This window comes from Epinephelus lanceolatus, chromosome 9, assembly GCF_041903045.1.
Source record: "Epinephelus lanceolatus isolate andai-2023 chromosome 9, ASM4190304v1, whole genome shotgun sequence".
NCBI lineage: Eukaryota > Metazoa > Chordata > Actinopteri > Perciformes > Serranidae > Epinephelus > Epinephelus lanceolatus.
Window position 1 is genome coordinate 1027501 of NC_135742.1, and position 15000 is coordinate 1042500.

Genomic DNA, 15000 nt, shown 5'->3' on the forward strand with positions numbered 1-15000 from the left:
AGCATCACTGCAGACTCACTCCTAACCTTCCTCCTCCTCCTCCTCCTCCTCCTCCTCCTCCTCCTCCTCCTCAGTGGAGCTCCTTCGTGGCGTGCTCCTCCTCACCGTGCTGCAGTGCTGTTCTGTGGCCCGTGGCGGCTGTGAGCCTCGGCTGGTGAACATCGGCGCCGTGTTGAGTCAGAAGCGCTATGAGCAGGTGTTCAAGGAGGCGGTGAGCCAGGCCAACACGCTGTACGGGAAGGAGAAGTTCAAGATGAACGCCATCTCTGTCACTCACAAACCCAACGCCATCCAGATGGCTCTGTCCGTCTGCGAGGACCTCATCTCCAACCAGGTGAGGCTTCATCCTGTCACATGACTCATCCTGTCACATGACTCATCCTGTCACATGTTGAACTTCAGGTTCAGTTTACAGCTGGAGGAGATTTAAAGATTTTTAAACAGTTTAACGTGTAGATAAATCCTCTGGTGTTTGTCTCTGAGACTTCAGTCTGGTTCAGACGTCATGACATCAGACTGGTCGCCTCAGATCAGGAATGACGATAGGCGTCTGCTGAGATAATCGATTGTGTGTTGTGTCATAGTGGACGACAAATGATGCTGTGTCCAAGACGCCTAATGATGTCCAGGTTTCCCATGGCCATGGAAAACCTGATGAAGTCATGGAATTAGTAAAAATCAAGAATCAAAGGTGCTGCTCCTGATTGGTCAGATGGGTGTATGGATGGGAACTCAATACTGCAGAGATCATGACAGACTCTGGCTCCAAATGTTGTCATCAGCACAAGATGGCGTTGGTCGTATCCTTAATATTTTGTCTTCATTTTGTACAGTGGATGCAGAGACCTGTCGTCCATCTTTATAAACAGTCTGTGATTTCAGCCTTCTTTGTCTGAGACTGTAGACGTCCCACTCAGGTTGTTTTTGGCTCTGATCCTTAAACATTGATTATCTGCTGATATCTGAGTCTGATTAGATTTCTATATTTACTCAGGTAATGATTAGATCTGCATCTGACTCACCTGTTTACATTTTATTAAGGCTTAGACACATAATTAAGGGCGGGGCCTCCTGGTGCCGCCGACAGCATTGGTTAGGTAACGTAACCATGGCACAACCTCAGATTCACAGTCTATACGTAGATGTAGCTGTCACTGTTTCAGTATTTTCAGTTCATGAAAGCTAACTGTAATGTTTTCATCTTCTAAAAAAGTTTTGTTCAGTGTTTAGTTGAATTTAAAGAACTTCTGAAGGCCAAAACAGCCTCGCCGCCCCCTGAATTAAATTCATCTTCTTCTCTGCTCCTGTGGCAGCTCTTCTTCTCTGCTCCTGTGGCAGCTCTTCTTCTCTGCTCCTGTGGTCGCTTTTCTTCTCTGCTCCTGTGGTCGCTCTTCTTCTCTGCTCCTGTGGTAGCTTTTCTTCTCTGCTCCTATGGTCGCTTTTCTTCTCTGCTCCTGTGGCAGCTCTTCTTCTCTGCTCCTGTGATAGCTTTTCTTCTCTGCTCCTATGGTCGCTCTTCTTCTCTGCTTCTGTGATAGCTTTTCTTCTCTGCTCCTGTGGTCGCTCTTCTTCTCTGCTCCTGTGGTCGCTTTTCTTGTCTGCTCCTGTGGCCGCTTGGTTTTAAGCTAATGCAGAGGTGGAAGAGGTTCAGATCTTTCTGTAACAATGACTTTGTGTGGTCATCTGTTAACAAACTGCATCATGACGCCTCCAGTGTGTGCTAGGGGCGGCACCTGACGTGCGTCACATGACGCACCGCGCCATGGCAGCACCGTTTTGTTTTCATCTTAAGTGTTAATGTACAGTTTTTCCTGTGAACTTTTTTGTGGTCTATTTTTCACATTTGAAAATTAGCATTAATGTTGTCACAATTAACCATAGCTGTAAATGCGTCATGCTAACCAAGCTAGCAGCTAGCATTAGGGTTAGATCCACCCTTAAACTAACGCTTTAAATCAGGAGTCCACAAACCAGCGGGTGACATCGCGACAGCTACGTCCATTATTTTATACAATCAAAGCTTGACTGTCACAGAACTGAGAAAATATTGTGACATATTCAGTTTGAGGGTTTTTGGGGCATTTTTTCCTAAAAATTACAAATGACCTGAAAATCAAAGGAGTTAATGATCAGCTGATTGACTGATTGTTGGTGAATCTCTGTGTCGATCAGAGGAAAAGATGAAGAAAGTTTCTCATTCAGGACATTTTTAATCACAATCTAATTATTTTACTTCACTGTAAACTTTGTGGCACCTGATTCATCCTCTGGTCATATTTTACCAAATTATGATCACGTCAATAAATACATGTTTCAGTTTGAATCAGAGTGAGCAGAGAGCTGAGGTTTCACCTTCACAAAGGACATCTGACAAAGAACTACATTACCCACAATCCTCCTGACCTGTTTACAGCCCCAAATTATCAAATGATTAATCATCTCATCAAGAAAATTACCTGCAGATGAATTGATTATGAAAATAACTGATAGTTGCAGCTCTGATCTGTTAAAATTCTTCTGCTAATAAGAGACATTTTGCCCTTTGGAGCCTCTGGAGGGCTTTTATTGTGAAAGGTGTGTGCAGCTGACTCACTTCCTGAGAGAAACCTTTCATCAGAAACATTAAAGGAGCTCGATACAACAGTCAGATCATTAATACAGCAGTAAACCTCTGTAATCTGCGTAAAGATACAGTGGCGTATAAATAAAAAGCAGGAAATGATGAGTCATGAGTCGCAGTCAGGATGATCTCAGCTGTCACTGCGTCTTCACATTGATATTTGATTGAAGGTTGTGACGTCAGGTGACAAAAATTCAGCATCAGGACGTCGTCTAATGCCAACAATGTCATCTTAACGTAGAATACTGACAACAGATCACGCTGATATTTTGTTGGTTTGAAGTTGTGTTAATAATCATTCAAAATCAAACATCCTCCAAATTTTTTAACTGAGTTAAACTGTTTCATCTTTGAGACGGTTCATATTAAAGCCTGTTGATGTCCTGACATCAGTCAGTCGTCAGCTCGTCACTCTGTTTCCATCTTTAATCTGACATCACATCCACTCTGATTTCTACGAGGGACGCGTTCCATTTTCCAGAACCAATCACAAGAGACCAAAGTATCCACATGAATCTAACATCTGATTCGTAGAAGAAGAAAGAAGAAAACATGCTTACCTAATGTTGGTGATTTGCCTCCCAGATTTGGGCAATAGGTTTTGGTAATAAATTTTACCTTTTTTAAATAGAAAATGTGTCTTCCAAATTTGGTGATAATTTTTGGTCATACATTTTAGCAGTTTTTTTTTTTTTTTTAGAAGAAAACCTCCAAATTCAGCTAATTTTCAGATTTTGCTGATAATTTTTAGCAATACAAAATTGTGACACGTCACACAGCCCTTGGACGCATCATGTGTGCTGAGTGCTTCCATCAGAGGGAGGCTCAGGGAAAATATTTGGTCAAAATAAATAATAATAATAAAAACAAAGTCCCCCCCCCCCCCCCCACTGATAAGTAAAGAACAGTCCCTAACCAGAGAGCACGCTCTGCCAGAAAACCCTGAAGGCAAACTTCTCCCAGCAACATCTGTTACCATGCCAACCATCTGGTTCTGCTGGTGTTTGAAGAGCACAGCAACAAACTGGGATGTTGGGCGACATTCAGAAAACATGCTTGATCAGAACAGCAGCGTCGTCTCGTCTGTAGGGCTGCTGCTGCTTTATTACTGGTTCCACCTCGACAGCAGTGTTAGCTGGTGCTGTGTGATGTCATGATGCCAAACGATTCGGAGGAGTGGGCACTGGGCGGGGTCAAAGGTTGGAGCCTGGCAAACCCACTGAGACCCTGGGAACAAATGTCAAGTTTCATTTGACGTTGAAGTAAAACCTGTTTGGATGAATTACTGACGTGAACAGTCGTCATTATAGTCACTGAATCTGATGTCACGCCCTGTCAGGTCGTCAGAGGAACAAACGGAGCTGCAGTTTGTGTTTCTTTCGAGTTTTATTGTTTCATGAATCAGTGAGAAGATTTAAATCATAAACTGAAAACAACGGAGCTGAAATCGTCATATTTCTGTTGAATAGATGAAGACAGAAAGAGACAGAGACAGAGGAGCAGAGGAACATTCAACATCCTTCAGTAACGTGTTTCCTTTGTAGAGGAAATGAGGCCAACATGGCGTCGATGTGTTGGACGGACGCTTTGTTGTAGAGAAAGAGACAATCAGAGAGAGACGGAGAGATGGACGTCAGATTAACATTATCTCTCTCTGCAGAAACAGAGATGTAATCCGTCCATCCTCCCAGCGGAGAGATGGAGGGATTATAGAGACAGCAACACACACACACACACACACACACACACACACACACACACACACACACAGGCTGCCTCTGTACATGTGTGATGTAGACATGATTTGACAAACAGTCTCATTCTGTGTCATTAATGTCATGTTTGTCTGATTTATTTCTGTCCCTATTTCAGATTTAAGAACACGTAACGTTACAGTTTATTTATTTTGCATCCTTTGATTCTAACCTCTGCACTAGTTCATGTCTCTGATTCTCATTTCCACTCACATGTTTTTCTTTTTCTACATATTTAATGAGCATGTTGGAGGAGCCGGAGATCTAACGACCGCCGCTCTGTGAACATGACAATAAATAATTTACAATCCCTCATGATGATCAGAACAGACCTGATGTTAAAGCAAAATATATAAATATGTGTATTGAGTTCATCACGCCACAGAAAAAGTGTTATAAACCACCCTGACAAATTTAAATAATAAAAAAAAAGTAAAATCAGGTTTCAAAATCATGAAACAATGAGCATTATTCTCTGCGCTGAGACCCTGGATACCCAGAGCTATACGACTTTACAAAGCACAGTTAGCACCATCTGAATAGAAAACAGCAGATAAGTGCAGTACTGTAAACGTCCATGATGGAGGAGAAGCTCCTGGACCAACTGGTGGTACTCCCCATGATCCAGCCTCTTTTTTAGGGTCTCATGTACCCACACAGATCTCTGTTTATCTGCTGACAGCCTCTCACCCTCAACCAGAGCTACAGACAGCACCCTCTGCCTCAACATGGCAGCAGCTACACACTGATTACTGCAGGATAGATTGATCACACAGGAAGGTTAGTGTGAGGAGGTGATGGGGTGGTTGCCTGGCAACAATAAAAAGAAGCAGCAAGTGTTTTTCTTACTAGTGGCATTCAAAAAAAACAAAAAAAAGCAAAACAAAAGGCAGTGCGGTGCACCACGTGTTTTTCAACCTGCAAAACACTGTCTGTAACACAGGTTGAAGAACAAGCTGCTGCGCTGCTACACACTCTCATTAGCAGCTAACCTAGTAGCATAAAACACACATGCCCAGCAAGCCGAAGAGTGAACCACTGCACAGTGTGCAGTGACACAAGACGTTATGTGTTTTAACAAACTTTCAATGTCATTTTGATTAAATAATTTTTCTTCTTCTTCTTCAGGTGTATGCGATCCTGGTCAGTCACCCTCCTCAGTCCAACGACCACCTGACTCCTACACCTGTCTCCTACACTGCCGGTTTCTACCGGATCCCTGTGGTCGGCCTGACAACACGCATGTCCATCTACTCTGACAAGGTAACCTGAATGTTCAGAGCTTTAAAATGAAACTTTTTTTCTCACACTTTGTGGTGCATTTAATGTCTTTGTTTCTTCATCATGGTGTTCCTCAGGGCTCCATACTGGGTCCTCTCATATGTTGAATGTTCCTCCAGTGAGGCTCATTGTCAGAAATTAGACAGTACCATACCTTCTGTCACAATAAAACCCTCTTCTACGTAATCACATCACTTCAGTCTTTATAGCTCATCATGTGGTATAAAACAGTAAACTTCTTAGTATCATGGAGCCAACAGTCTGAACGAAATACAGGAACATTACAGAGAGTAACGTTACTCTAAATACAATCATAATTTATTTTACAGAATCTCCTCATCATGCAAATTGTCATGCCACATCATGCCGCATCATATGTGTGTGAAATCACTGAATCAATGAATGAACTTCCTGTTACATCTTCAGCATCATTCGTCCCCGGAGGATCTCAGTGCTGATTGGCTACTGCGAAACGAATTGTTCACATTAGCACAGATTTTTCAAGTGTTGCAAATAAGCGTATGACGCAACATCATGCTACTCACTTCATTTACATGGCTTAATTCATGTATTTTGTGTCATCTGCGTTGCATCCATCAGGCTGCCTGCTGTGTCTTTACATTAACTTCTCATGCACAAATTGTTTTATTTGCGCCTGGTGTGAAAACGACATCAGGGTTGCAATGGTTCTCCGGTGTCAAGGTACACTGTGATATTAAAATTGACGGTTATCATACCGTGTACATTTGCTGGTCTACAGTATTGAAGAACAAAATCCCACTGGACGTTGAATCTCTCTTTTTTTGAGTTATTTTTTTAAGAGGAGACTTTTTACACAAACTTTCCTAAACTAAATGTTTCAAGTTTCAGTTACAGTAATAAAACCTTTGTTCAACCAACAATAATCCTCATTCATTCCTGTGAGGATCGTTCTGACTGATGAGAAGATCAATACTGTAACACTGCGATGTTTTCTGAGGCGGTTATCAGACCATGAAAATGTCATGAATCCATCTCTGTCTTCATCCTGTTTTAGTATTTTGTGATTACAGTGAATATTAGTTCTTTGTGTTCAGCTCTGTGTGTTCCCGTCATGTTCCAGGTGTTTGTTCTGTGTATGAAGGAGGGTTCAGAGAGTTCAGTGGTGCTCGCTGAGACTCTCCTGTGTTGCCTTCAGGCTCCATTAAGTGCAGGTTGTAGAATATTTAGTCCAGTTTGTCCCAGTTTGGAGACTCTCTCAGACGTGTGACTGAACTGGAAACCACTCAGAGTCTCTCTCACCTTTTACAATATTGATGAAATAATTCAGAGTGTCATCAGTCCCAGAACATCCCAGAATATCTCAGAGTATCCCAGCACTCCCAGTAAACAGCACTCTGCAGGTTGATCCACAGTGATGAAATATTCAGGTGTTTGTCAGTCAGTGTTTCAGGTGCAGTGTGTTTGATTTTAACACCAGCAGCAGCAGAGTCACCTCACTGAGATTCCATATAGAGATGATACCTTTAAAGGGTCAGTTCACCCAAATTACAATCCAAAACACACTCCCTGTACTCGCTCATGTGATGTGAAGACAGTTTGAATTCTACATATCATTAATAATCGACACAGCATAGTGTCCAGATATTTTTGTGTGGCCATATCATATTGTCATACAGTGCTAAGTATCGATTTTTTATTTATCAATAATCATTAAGATCTAATAAGATAAAGTTTTCCTTGAGGTACATAATTTACAGTTGATAAAAAGGTAATAAATCACAACATATTTTATCACGATACTCAGCGTGTTGCAACATATTGAAAATTGCAATATTGTCCTGAGACTCTGTGTCCTCATATGAGGACGTGACATTTTGGGTTTACTTGACTTCATACTTCCTTCTGTCTAACTCAGACCTGTTGTCCTCCCTCGTGGACACTTTTTTGTGCCATCTAGTGGTAGTGAGCGCACAGCACACTAATCCATGTGAAAACAAGATGGCAGCCATCTCTGCCGAGTCAGCTTGCAGCTGATCCTTAGACAAGAGTGGACAAAACCTGATCACATGTTATTTTTGACACTTGTTTATTCAGAATTATTAATGTTTGTAGTTTGATACAGCAACAAATTTGACAAATTTTAGTAACAGAAACAAGATAGGACACTGTTCATTAGGAAGTACTCGTTTGAGGACTTTACTATTGTTGATGTTTAGATCTGTATCCTCGTCAGGTCCGACTGATCCCACATAGCAAGGAGAAATTAAAAATCCATATCAAACAAAAGTTCAGGTCTCAGAGGGATAATATTGTAACTTGATAATATCTTATTGGATCCTGTGATTCACGCCCCGTCATCTTTACATCCATGTTTCAGAAAATACAAAACATCAGACAGAGAATCAGTTAAAGGCCAGTGTGTCAGATTCAGGAGGATTTAGTGTCGTCTATCAGTGAGGATTACAGATTACAGATTACAACCATCTGAAACTTCCCCTGGTGAGAATTCCTTCAGTGTTGAGGAGCTGAATTATCCTCAGAGGTCTCTTCCTCTCAGAAACACACACACCAGCTGATTTAAACCAGGAAACACTCTGAAGGAAGACGTTAATCTGACGCTGCTCGTCACAGAGGAGCTGCTAACTAAAACGTGAATATCCCTAATGCAGCTTTCAAATACGCTCACACATCATTATAAGAGATGTGACCAGCTCTCTGTCTTTGGTTTATCTGTACTCACTGACTGATGATCCAAATGCTCCGTCCAGCTGCATTTCTGTCAGTATCATAAATAAGTAAATGTACACAATAACTTACAAGTCATGGTTTACCTTTAAACCCTTAAACCCTTAAACACTCCTCCTCCTCCTCCTCCTCCTCCTCCTCCTCCTCCTCCTCCTCAGAGCATCCACCTGTCGTTCCTGAGGACGGTGCCTCCGTACTCCCACCAGGCTCAGGTCTGGTTCGACCTGATGAGAGAGTTCAGGTGGAATCACATCATCCTCATCGTCAGCGACGACCACGAAGGCCGAGCGGCTCAGAAGAGACTGGAGACACTGCTGGAGGAGAGGGAGACCAAGGTCAGGACACACACACACACACACACACACACAGTGTGTAGATACAGTTTATACACACACTGACACTGTGAGGACATGCGTGTGCTGACCATCATGTGTTGATGTAACAGATGTGTGTGTGTGCTTCGTTCTAATCCGGGTGTGTGTGTGTGTGTGTGTGTGTGAGTGCTGGTCACTGCATGACAAACAATGATCTGCTGTGTGTGTTTGTGCGTGTGTGTGTGTGTGTGTGTGTGTCATAACTCCTCCATCATCAGACTGCAGTTTCACTTCTATTAGCTGAGTGTACGGACAGAGCGTCTCACACTGACGTCCCTCAGTACCAGTTTTTAATGTTTTTATTACATCTGTATGAGACGGAATTTACACTTATGCGTTGAATTGACGCCAAAGCTTTGGCGTAACATACACTGAAATGTAACTCCACGTCACAGTGACGCAGACCTCCTGTCTGTCTCTGTAAGCTGAAACCATTTCCCTCAGTGGAAACAAAACTTTGATTTACTTTAATTTCACAGATAAGAAACAATAAACTGTGAAGACAATAAAGCCTCCACACACTGTGTGTGATTTATCCTGGCTGAAATATGAGCAGAGCAAATCTCTGTTAGCTGCTAGGCTAATGTATACAATGTAAAATGCCATAGGCTTGTGCTAATAACGTTAGCATGTTGTATTTGTTTGGAAAACGTGTCCAGATAAAGACAAGTGTTTGTCTGTGAATGCTGCGAGTTATAGTGAAGCTGATTTGTGTTTGAAACTGTCGCTATTAGGCCATGTTTAATGTGTGTTTACTGTGTATTTAATGTGTGTTTACTGTGTATTTACTGTGTGTTTAATGTGTGTTTAACGTGTTTTTGTGTGTTTTTAATGTGTGTTTTTTGTGTGTTTTTAATGTGTGTTTTTTGTGTGTTTTAATGTGTTTAATGTGTTTTTGTGTGTTTTTAATGTGTGTTTCTTTTTGTGTGTTTACTGTGTGTTTAATGTGTGTTTAATGTGTGTTTAGTGTGTTTAACGTGTGTTTAGTGTGTGTTTAATGTGTGTTTAACGTGTGTTTAATGAGTGTTTAACGTGTTTTTAATGTGCGTTTTGTGTGTGTGTTTAATGTGTTTAATGTGTGTTTTTTGTGTGTTGTTGAATGTTTGTTTAATAGGTGTTTTTGTGTTTAATGTGTGTTTTTTGTGTGTTTAATGTTTGTTTAATGGGTGTTTTTTGTTGTTTAATGTGTGTTTTTCTTGTGTTTAATGTGTGTTTAATGTGTGTTTTTTGGGTTTTGTGTGTGTTTAATGTGTGTTTTTTTGTTTTTTTGTGTGTTTAATATGTGTTTAGTATGTGTTTTTGTGTGTTTAATGTGTGTTGAATGTTTGTTTAGTGTGTGTTTTTTGTGTGTTTAATGTGTGTTTAATGTGTGTTTGTTTAATGTGTGTTGAATGTTTGTTTAGTGTGTGTTTTTTGTGTGTTGAATGTGTGTTGAATGTGTGTTGAATGTTTGTTTAATGGGTGTTTTTTGTGTTTAATGTGTGTTTAATGTGTGTTTTTTGGGTTTTGTGTGTGTTTAATGGGTGTTTTTTTGGGGGGGGTTTGTGTGTGTTTAATGGGTGTTTTTTGTTTTTTGTGTGTTTAATGTGTGTTTTTTGTATTTTTTGTGTGTTTAATGTGTGTTTTTGTGTGTTTAATGTGTGTTGAATATGTGTTGAATATGTTTTTTGTGTGTTGAATTTGTGTTTAATGTGTGTTTAATGTGTGTTTTTGTGTGTGTGTGTGTGTGTGTGTGTTGAATGTGTGTTTTTTTGTGTTTTTTTGTGTGTTTAATGTGTGTTTTTGTGTGTGTGTGTGTGTGTGTGTGTGTGTGTGTGTGTGTTTAATGTGTGTTGAATGTGTGTTTTTTTGTGTGTTTTGAATCAACTGATCTTTACAGCACTTCACAAAAACCTCCACCTAGTGTTTTGGAGGTGTAACCGCAGAGTGACACAGACACACCACGAACGTGTACCAGAGTCTGAATCTTAAAACATCTCCTCCGTTTGTCGTTCTTTGGCTCCGACTGAAGTTTGTCAGATTATCTGCTCAACAAATGTTTGTAGAAGTGAAACTGCTTTCTGTTTATCCCTCCATCATCCCTCCGTCATCCCTCCATCATCCCTCCGTCATCCCTCCATCATCCCTCCATCATCCTCCTGGCTTTTATATTCTTTCTGCCAGAGGCGTCAGCGCAGCTTCTCTTCCATCACTTTCTTCTTCTTTTCTGTTTTTCTTTTTTATCTCCACCAAGAATGTTTGGTTAGTAGTTCGACTCTGAGAGGTGACGGAGAGGCTGAGACAGGCTCCACCCATTAATGATACATATGAATAAAGATGAGACTCACCTGGAGCTCAGGTGATGAGACTGGGACAGCCGTGTGCAGGTTAAATATGGGAGACTTTTGTCCGTCTGAGTTTGAACATTTTCACTGTGTTCATGTAACTTCAGCTCAAACTTCTCTCATGTGTCCCATGATGTTTTTACGACCATCCTATTTTACAGATTAACTTAATTTACAAATGTTTTCTGTTATTAAATCAGTTTTGTGCCGTCTTGGTGGAGTTTTACTTTATTTCCTCCTTTTTTCCACCTTAGTTAAATTAACACCTTCAGTTACTTCTCTTCGGTCCTCTCTGTCTCTTTCTGTCCTCTCTCCTCCTCTCTGTCCGTCCACGTCATCTTTCAGTTCTTCACCTCCGTCTGTTGTCTGTCGTCTCATCTCCTCGACGCTGAAGGAGTCGGAGTCGTGCAAACACATCTCAGCTGCTTCTGTCACAGCTGTCGACCCGACCGTCTGTCTGTCTGACTGTCTGTCTGACACACACAGAGACACAGACAGACAGACAGACAGACAGACAGGTTGTCCCAGTCAGGCAATATTAGGAAGTACAGAAATTCAAAATAGATATATTGGCCAATATCAGGCGCCTGAACGCAGCACGAGAACAGTGATGTCACTCCAGGGTTCAGAAGGTTAAGAACCGGACTGGACCTGACGGGTCAGCTGTATTTTAAGACAGCGCGTTTCCTGTTTAGTCCTGTGAGCTGAATGTTGACAACATCATATTAAACACAACTGTAGATTTTATTTAGCAGTTACAGGATAGTTTAACGAATCGTTCAGTACATAATGCGTACTGAACCGTGAGCCTCGTACTGAGTGCTTTAATATGAATATATGTATGGTTACATCCCATAATACTGAGCACCACTGTTCATATGTAAAGAGAAATAATTAGAGGACATGATTTATTGATGCGAACACACTAATGAGGTCTAATCTCAGTGACAGCTAACAGGCTGAGTGTGTGTGTGTGTGTGTGGGTGTGTGTGTGTGTGTGTGTGTGTGTGTGTGTGGTTGAGGTGGAGTGGAGGTAAAAATAAAAGCCCCTCAGAGTCCAGATGAGTTAAAGTTCAGACTTCCTGTCTCACAGTGAGACTCATGAATGTTGGAGGACAAACATGAATATTACAGCACATTAGTTGAAGTAGGTGAAGTGAACTGCAGCGACTCTGAATTAAACATCTGATTCATAATGTAACACTGATGAATATCACAGAGGCTGCTGTACACACACACAGACACAGACACACACACACACACACACACACAGTTACATACTGTACGGAGACAATAGACCGACAGTCTCTGCAGAGACGTAACGTCTCAGCTCAAAGACAGGCTGTGAGGACAGGTCAAACACTGAGAGGATACAGACCCACTGTGTGAACAGTATAATGTTCATTTCCACTGCAATGATTACTACTGCCTCAAAAACTCAACACTTCCTGTACAGCTGTTTCACAGTAAAAGCCTTCCAGTGAATTTAAAGACTCTGTGTGTTCCATTGCCTTCACTGTACGGTCCATATTGTGTAGTTCACCAGAAAATATTTAGACCCTGTTTATATGAATTATTGTAAACAGATATTTTACCACCTGCTGACATCAATCAATCAATTCAATCAATTTTATTTATAAATCCCAATATCACAAATCACAATTTGCCTCACAGGGCTTTACAGCATACAACATCCCTCTGTCCTTATGACCCTCACAGCTGATCAGGAAAAACTCCCCAAAAAAACCCCTTTAATGGGGAAAAAACGGTAGAAACCTCAGGAAGAGCAACTGAGGAGGGATCCCTCTTCCAGGACGGACAGACGTGCAATAGATGTCGTACAGAACAGATCAGCATAATAAATTAACAGTAATCCGCATGACACAATGAGAGAGAGAGAGAGAGAGAGAGAGAGAGAGAGAGAGAGAGAGAGAGAGAGAGAGAGAGATGCAGGTAATGACAGTAGCTTACAACAACATTATTGAAAGTAATAATATTATAGTTATAGTTCTGGCTACTGTGGTACAATATGTTGAAAGTATGTATTAATATCTGGCAGTATACATGTGTGACAATAGTCATATGTGTATAATAACAGTAGAAGTATGACTAATGACTAATGATGGCAGCAGCAGCAGGAGGCATCTGGCAGGACCACGGCAGCAGCACAACCACACATGTCACGCTGTCCAGGCACCGCTGTGATATGAGTTAATCTGAGAGACAGTGGAGCACAAAGGCTCCGGAGAAGAAGCCGAGTTAGTGACATCCAGAATGGCCGAGTTAGCAAGATGCAGTAATAGAATACGAGAGAGAGAGAGAGAGAGAGAAGGAGAGAAGGAGAGAGAGAGAGAGAGAGAGAAGGAGAGAAGGAGAGAGAGAGAGAGAGAGAGAAGGTGCCCGGTGTATTATAGGGAGGTCCTCCAGCAGACTAGGCCTAAGTCAGCCTAACTAGGGGCTGGTACAGGGCAAGCCTGAGCCAGCCCTAACTATAAGCTTTATCAAAGAGGAAAGTCTTAAGTCTAGTCTTAAATGTGGAGACGGTGTCTGCCTCCCGGACCGTAACAGGAAGATGATTCCACAGGAGAGGAGCCTGATAGCTGAAGGCTCTGGCTCCTGATCTACTTTTGGAGACTTTAGGGACCACGAGTAACCCTGCGTTCTCAGAGCGCAGTGTTCTGGTGGGATAATAAGGCACTATGAGCTCTCTAAGATATGACGGAGCTTGACCATTTAGAGCTTTATAAGTTAACAGTAGGATTTTAAATTCAATTCTGGATTTTACAGGGAGCCAGTGCAGAGAAGCTAAAACAGGAGAAATATGATCTTGTTTCTTAGTTCCTGTTAGTACACGTGCTGCTGCATTCTGAATTAGCTGGAGAGTTTTTAAGGACTTACTAGAGCTACCTGATAATAGAGAGTTACAGTAATCCAGCCTAGAGGTAACAAAAGCGTGGACCAATTTTTCTGCATCTTTTCGGGTCAGGATAGGTCTAATTTTCACAATATTACGCAGATGAAAAAATGCAGTCCGTGAGGTTTGTTTTAAATGAGAATTAAAAGACAAATCTTGATCAAATATTACTCCGAGGTTTCTTACGGTAGTGCTAGAGGCCAGAGCAATGCCATCTGGAGAAACTGTCATCAGATAAAGAGTCTCTGAGTTGTTTGGGGCCAAGAACAATAACTTCAGTTTTGTCTGAATTTAACATCAGGAAATTGGTGCTCATCCAGGTTTTTATGTCTTTAAGGCAGTTATGGAGTTTAGTTAATTGATTACTTTCTTCTGGCTTCATCGATAAATACAACTGAGTATCATCCGCATAACAATGGAAATTTACAGAGTGATTTCTAATGATGTTACCTAAAGGAAGCATATATAGAGTAAATAGGATTGGTCCGAGCACAGATGAACAAATGAATGGATTCTGATTTTTCCACTGGAAAATAAATTCTGTGACAAACAAACGTTTCTGATCTTTCCAGGTTTAGTTCAGTCAGATAATCTTCACTAATGAACACAGCTGTGTTTGACATGATGACGTTCTGTAGTCTCATTTAGCCACCTGTTAGCAACTGTCTTTTTTTTAAAGCTTCTACATTCACAGTGGGGTGTTTACTGATGTAGAACAGAAGGTGAAGGTTTCCTCAGCTGGTGGTAACCACAGACCTGATTTCACACATCTAACCAAAAACACACTGACTTCAAAACCAGGGAACAGGATGTGCTAACATGCTAACGTGCTAACTCATTTCTGGGTTTTGAGACTCATTCCTGCAGTGTTCTGTTTGTGGTCTGATAAACAGGAAATTCATTAAATTCAGTTTCCCCGGTGCCGAGAGAAATCCCAGAGGAAACACTGATATCAAACATGTCGTGATATTGTGGTTTTAGCTGGATAATGTTAGCTAACGTTAGC

At 41.3% G+C, this 15000-nt stretch overlaps 2 protein-coding genes across 3 annotated transcripts in view; both read left to right on the forward strand.

Annotated features, from left to right (window-relative positions):
• The window catches only part of dok2 (docking protein 2), a 64897-nt gene extending 53296 nt beyond the window's left edge, over positions 1 to 11601 (forward strand). The window contains exon 9 of the transcript XR_013492101.1: positions 11591 to 11601. The gene's annotated coding sequence lies outside the window, so the exon portion shown is untranslated. The remainder of the gene's footprint in view (positions 1 to 11590) is intronic.
• Positions 1 to 15000, forward strand: part of grin1b (glutamate receptor, ionotropic, N-methyl D-aspartate 1b) — a 90242-nt gene that overhangs the window by 5785 nt on the left and 69457 nt on the right. For both annotated transcript variants that reach the window (XM_078171135.1, XM_078171136.1), the window contains exons 2-4: positions 75 to 334; positions 5503 to 5637; positions 8541 to 8717. In XM_078171135.1, coding sequence (XP_078027261.1) covers positions 75 to 334; positions 5503 to 5637; positions 8541 to 8717 — 572 coding nt within the window. The remainder of the gene's footprint in view (positions 1 to 74; positions 335 to 5502; positions 5638 to 8540; positions 8718 to 15000) is intronic.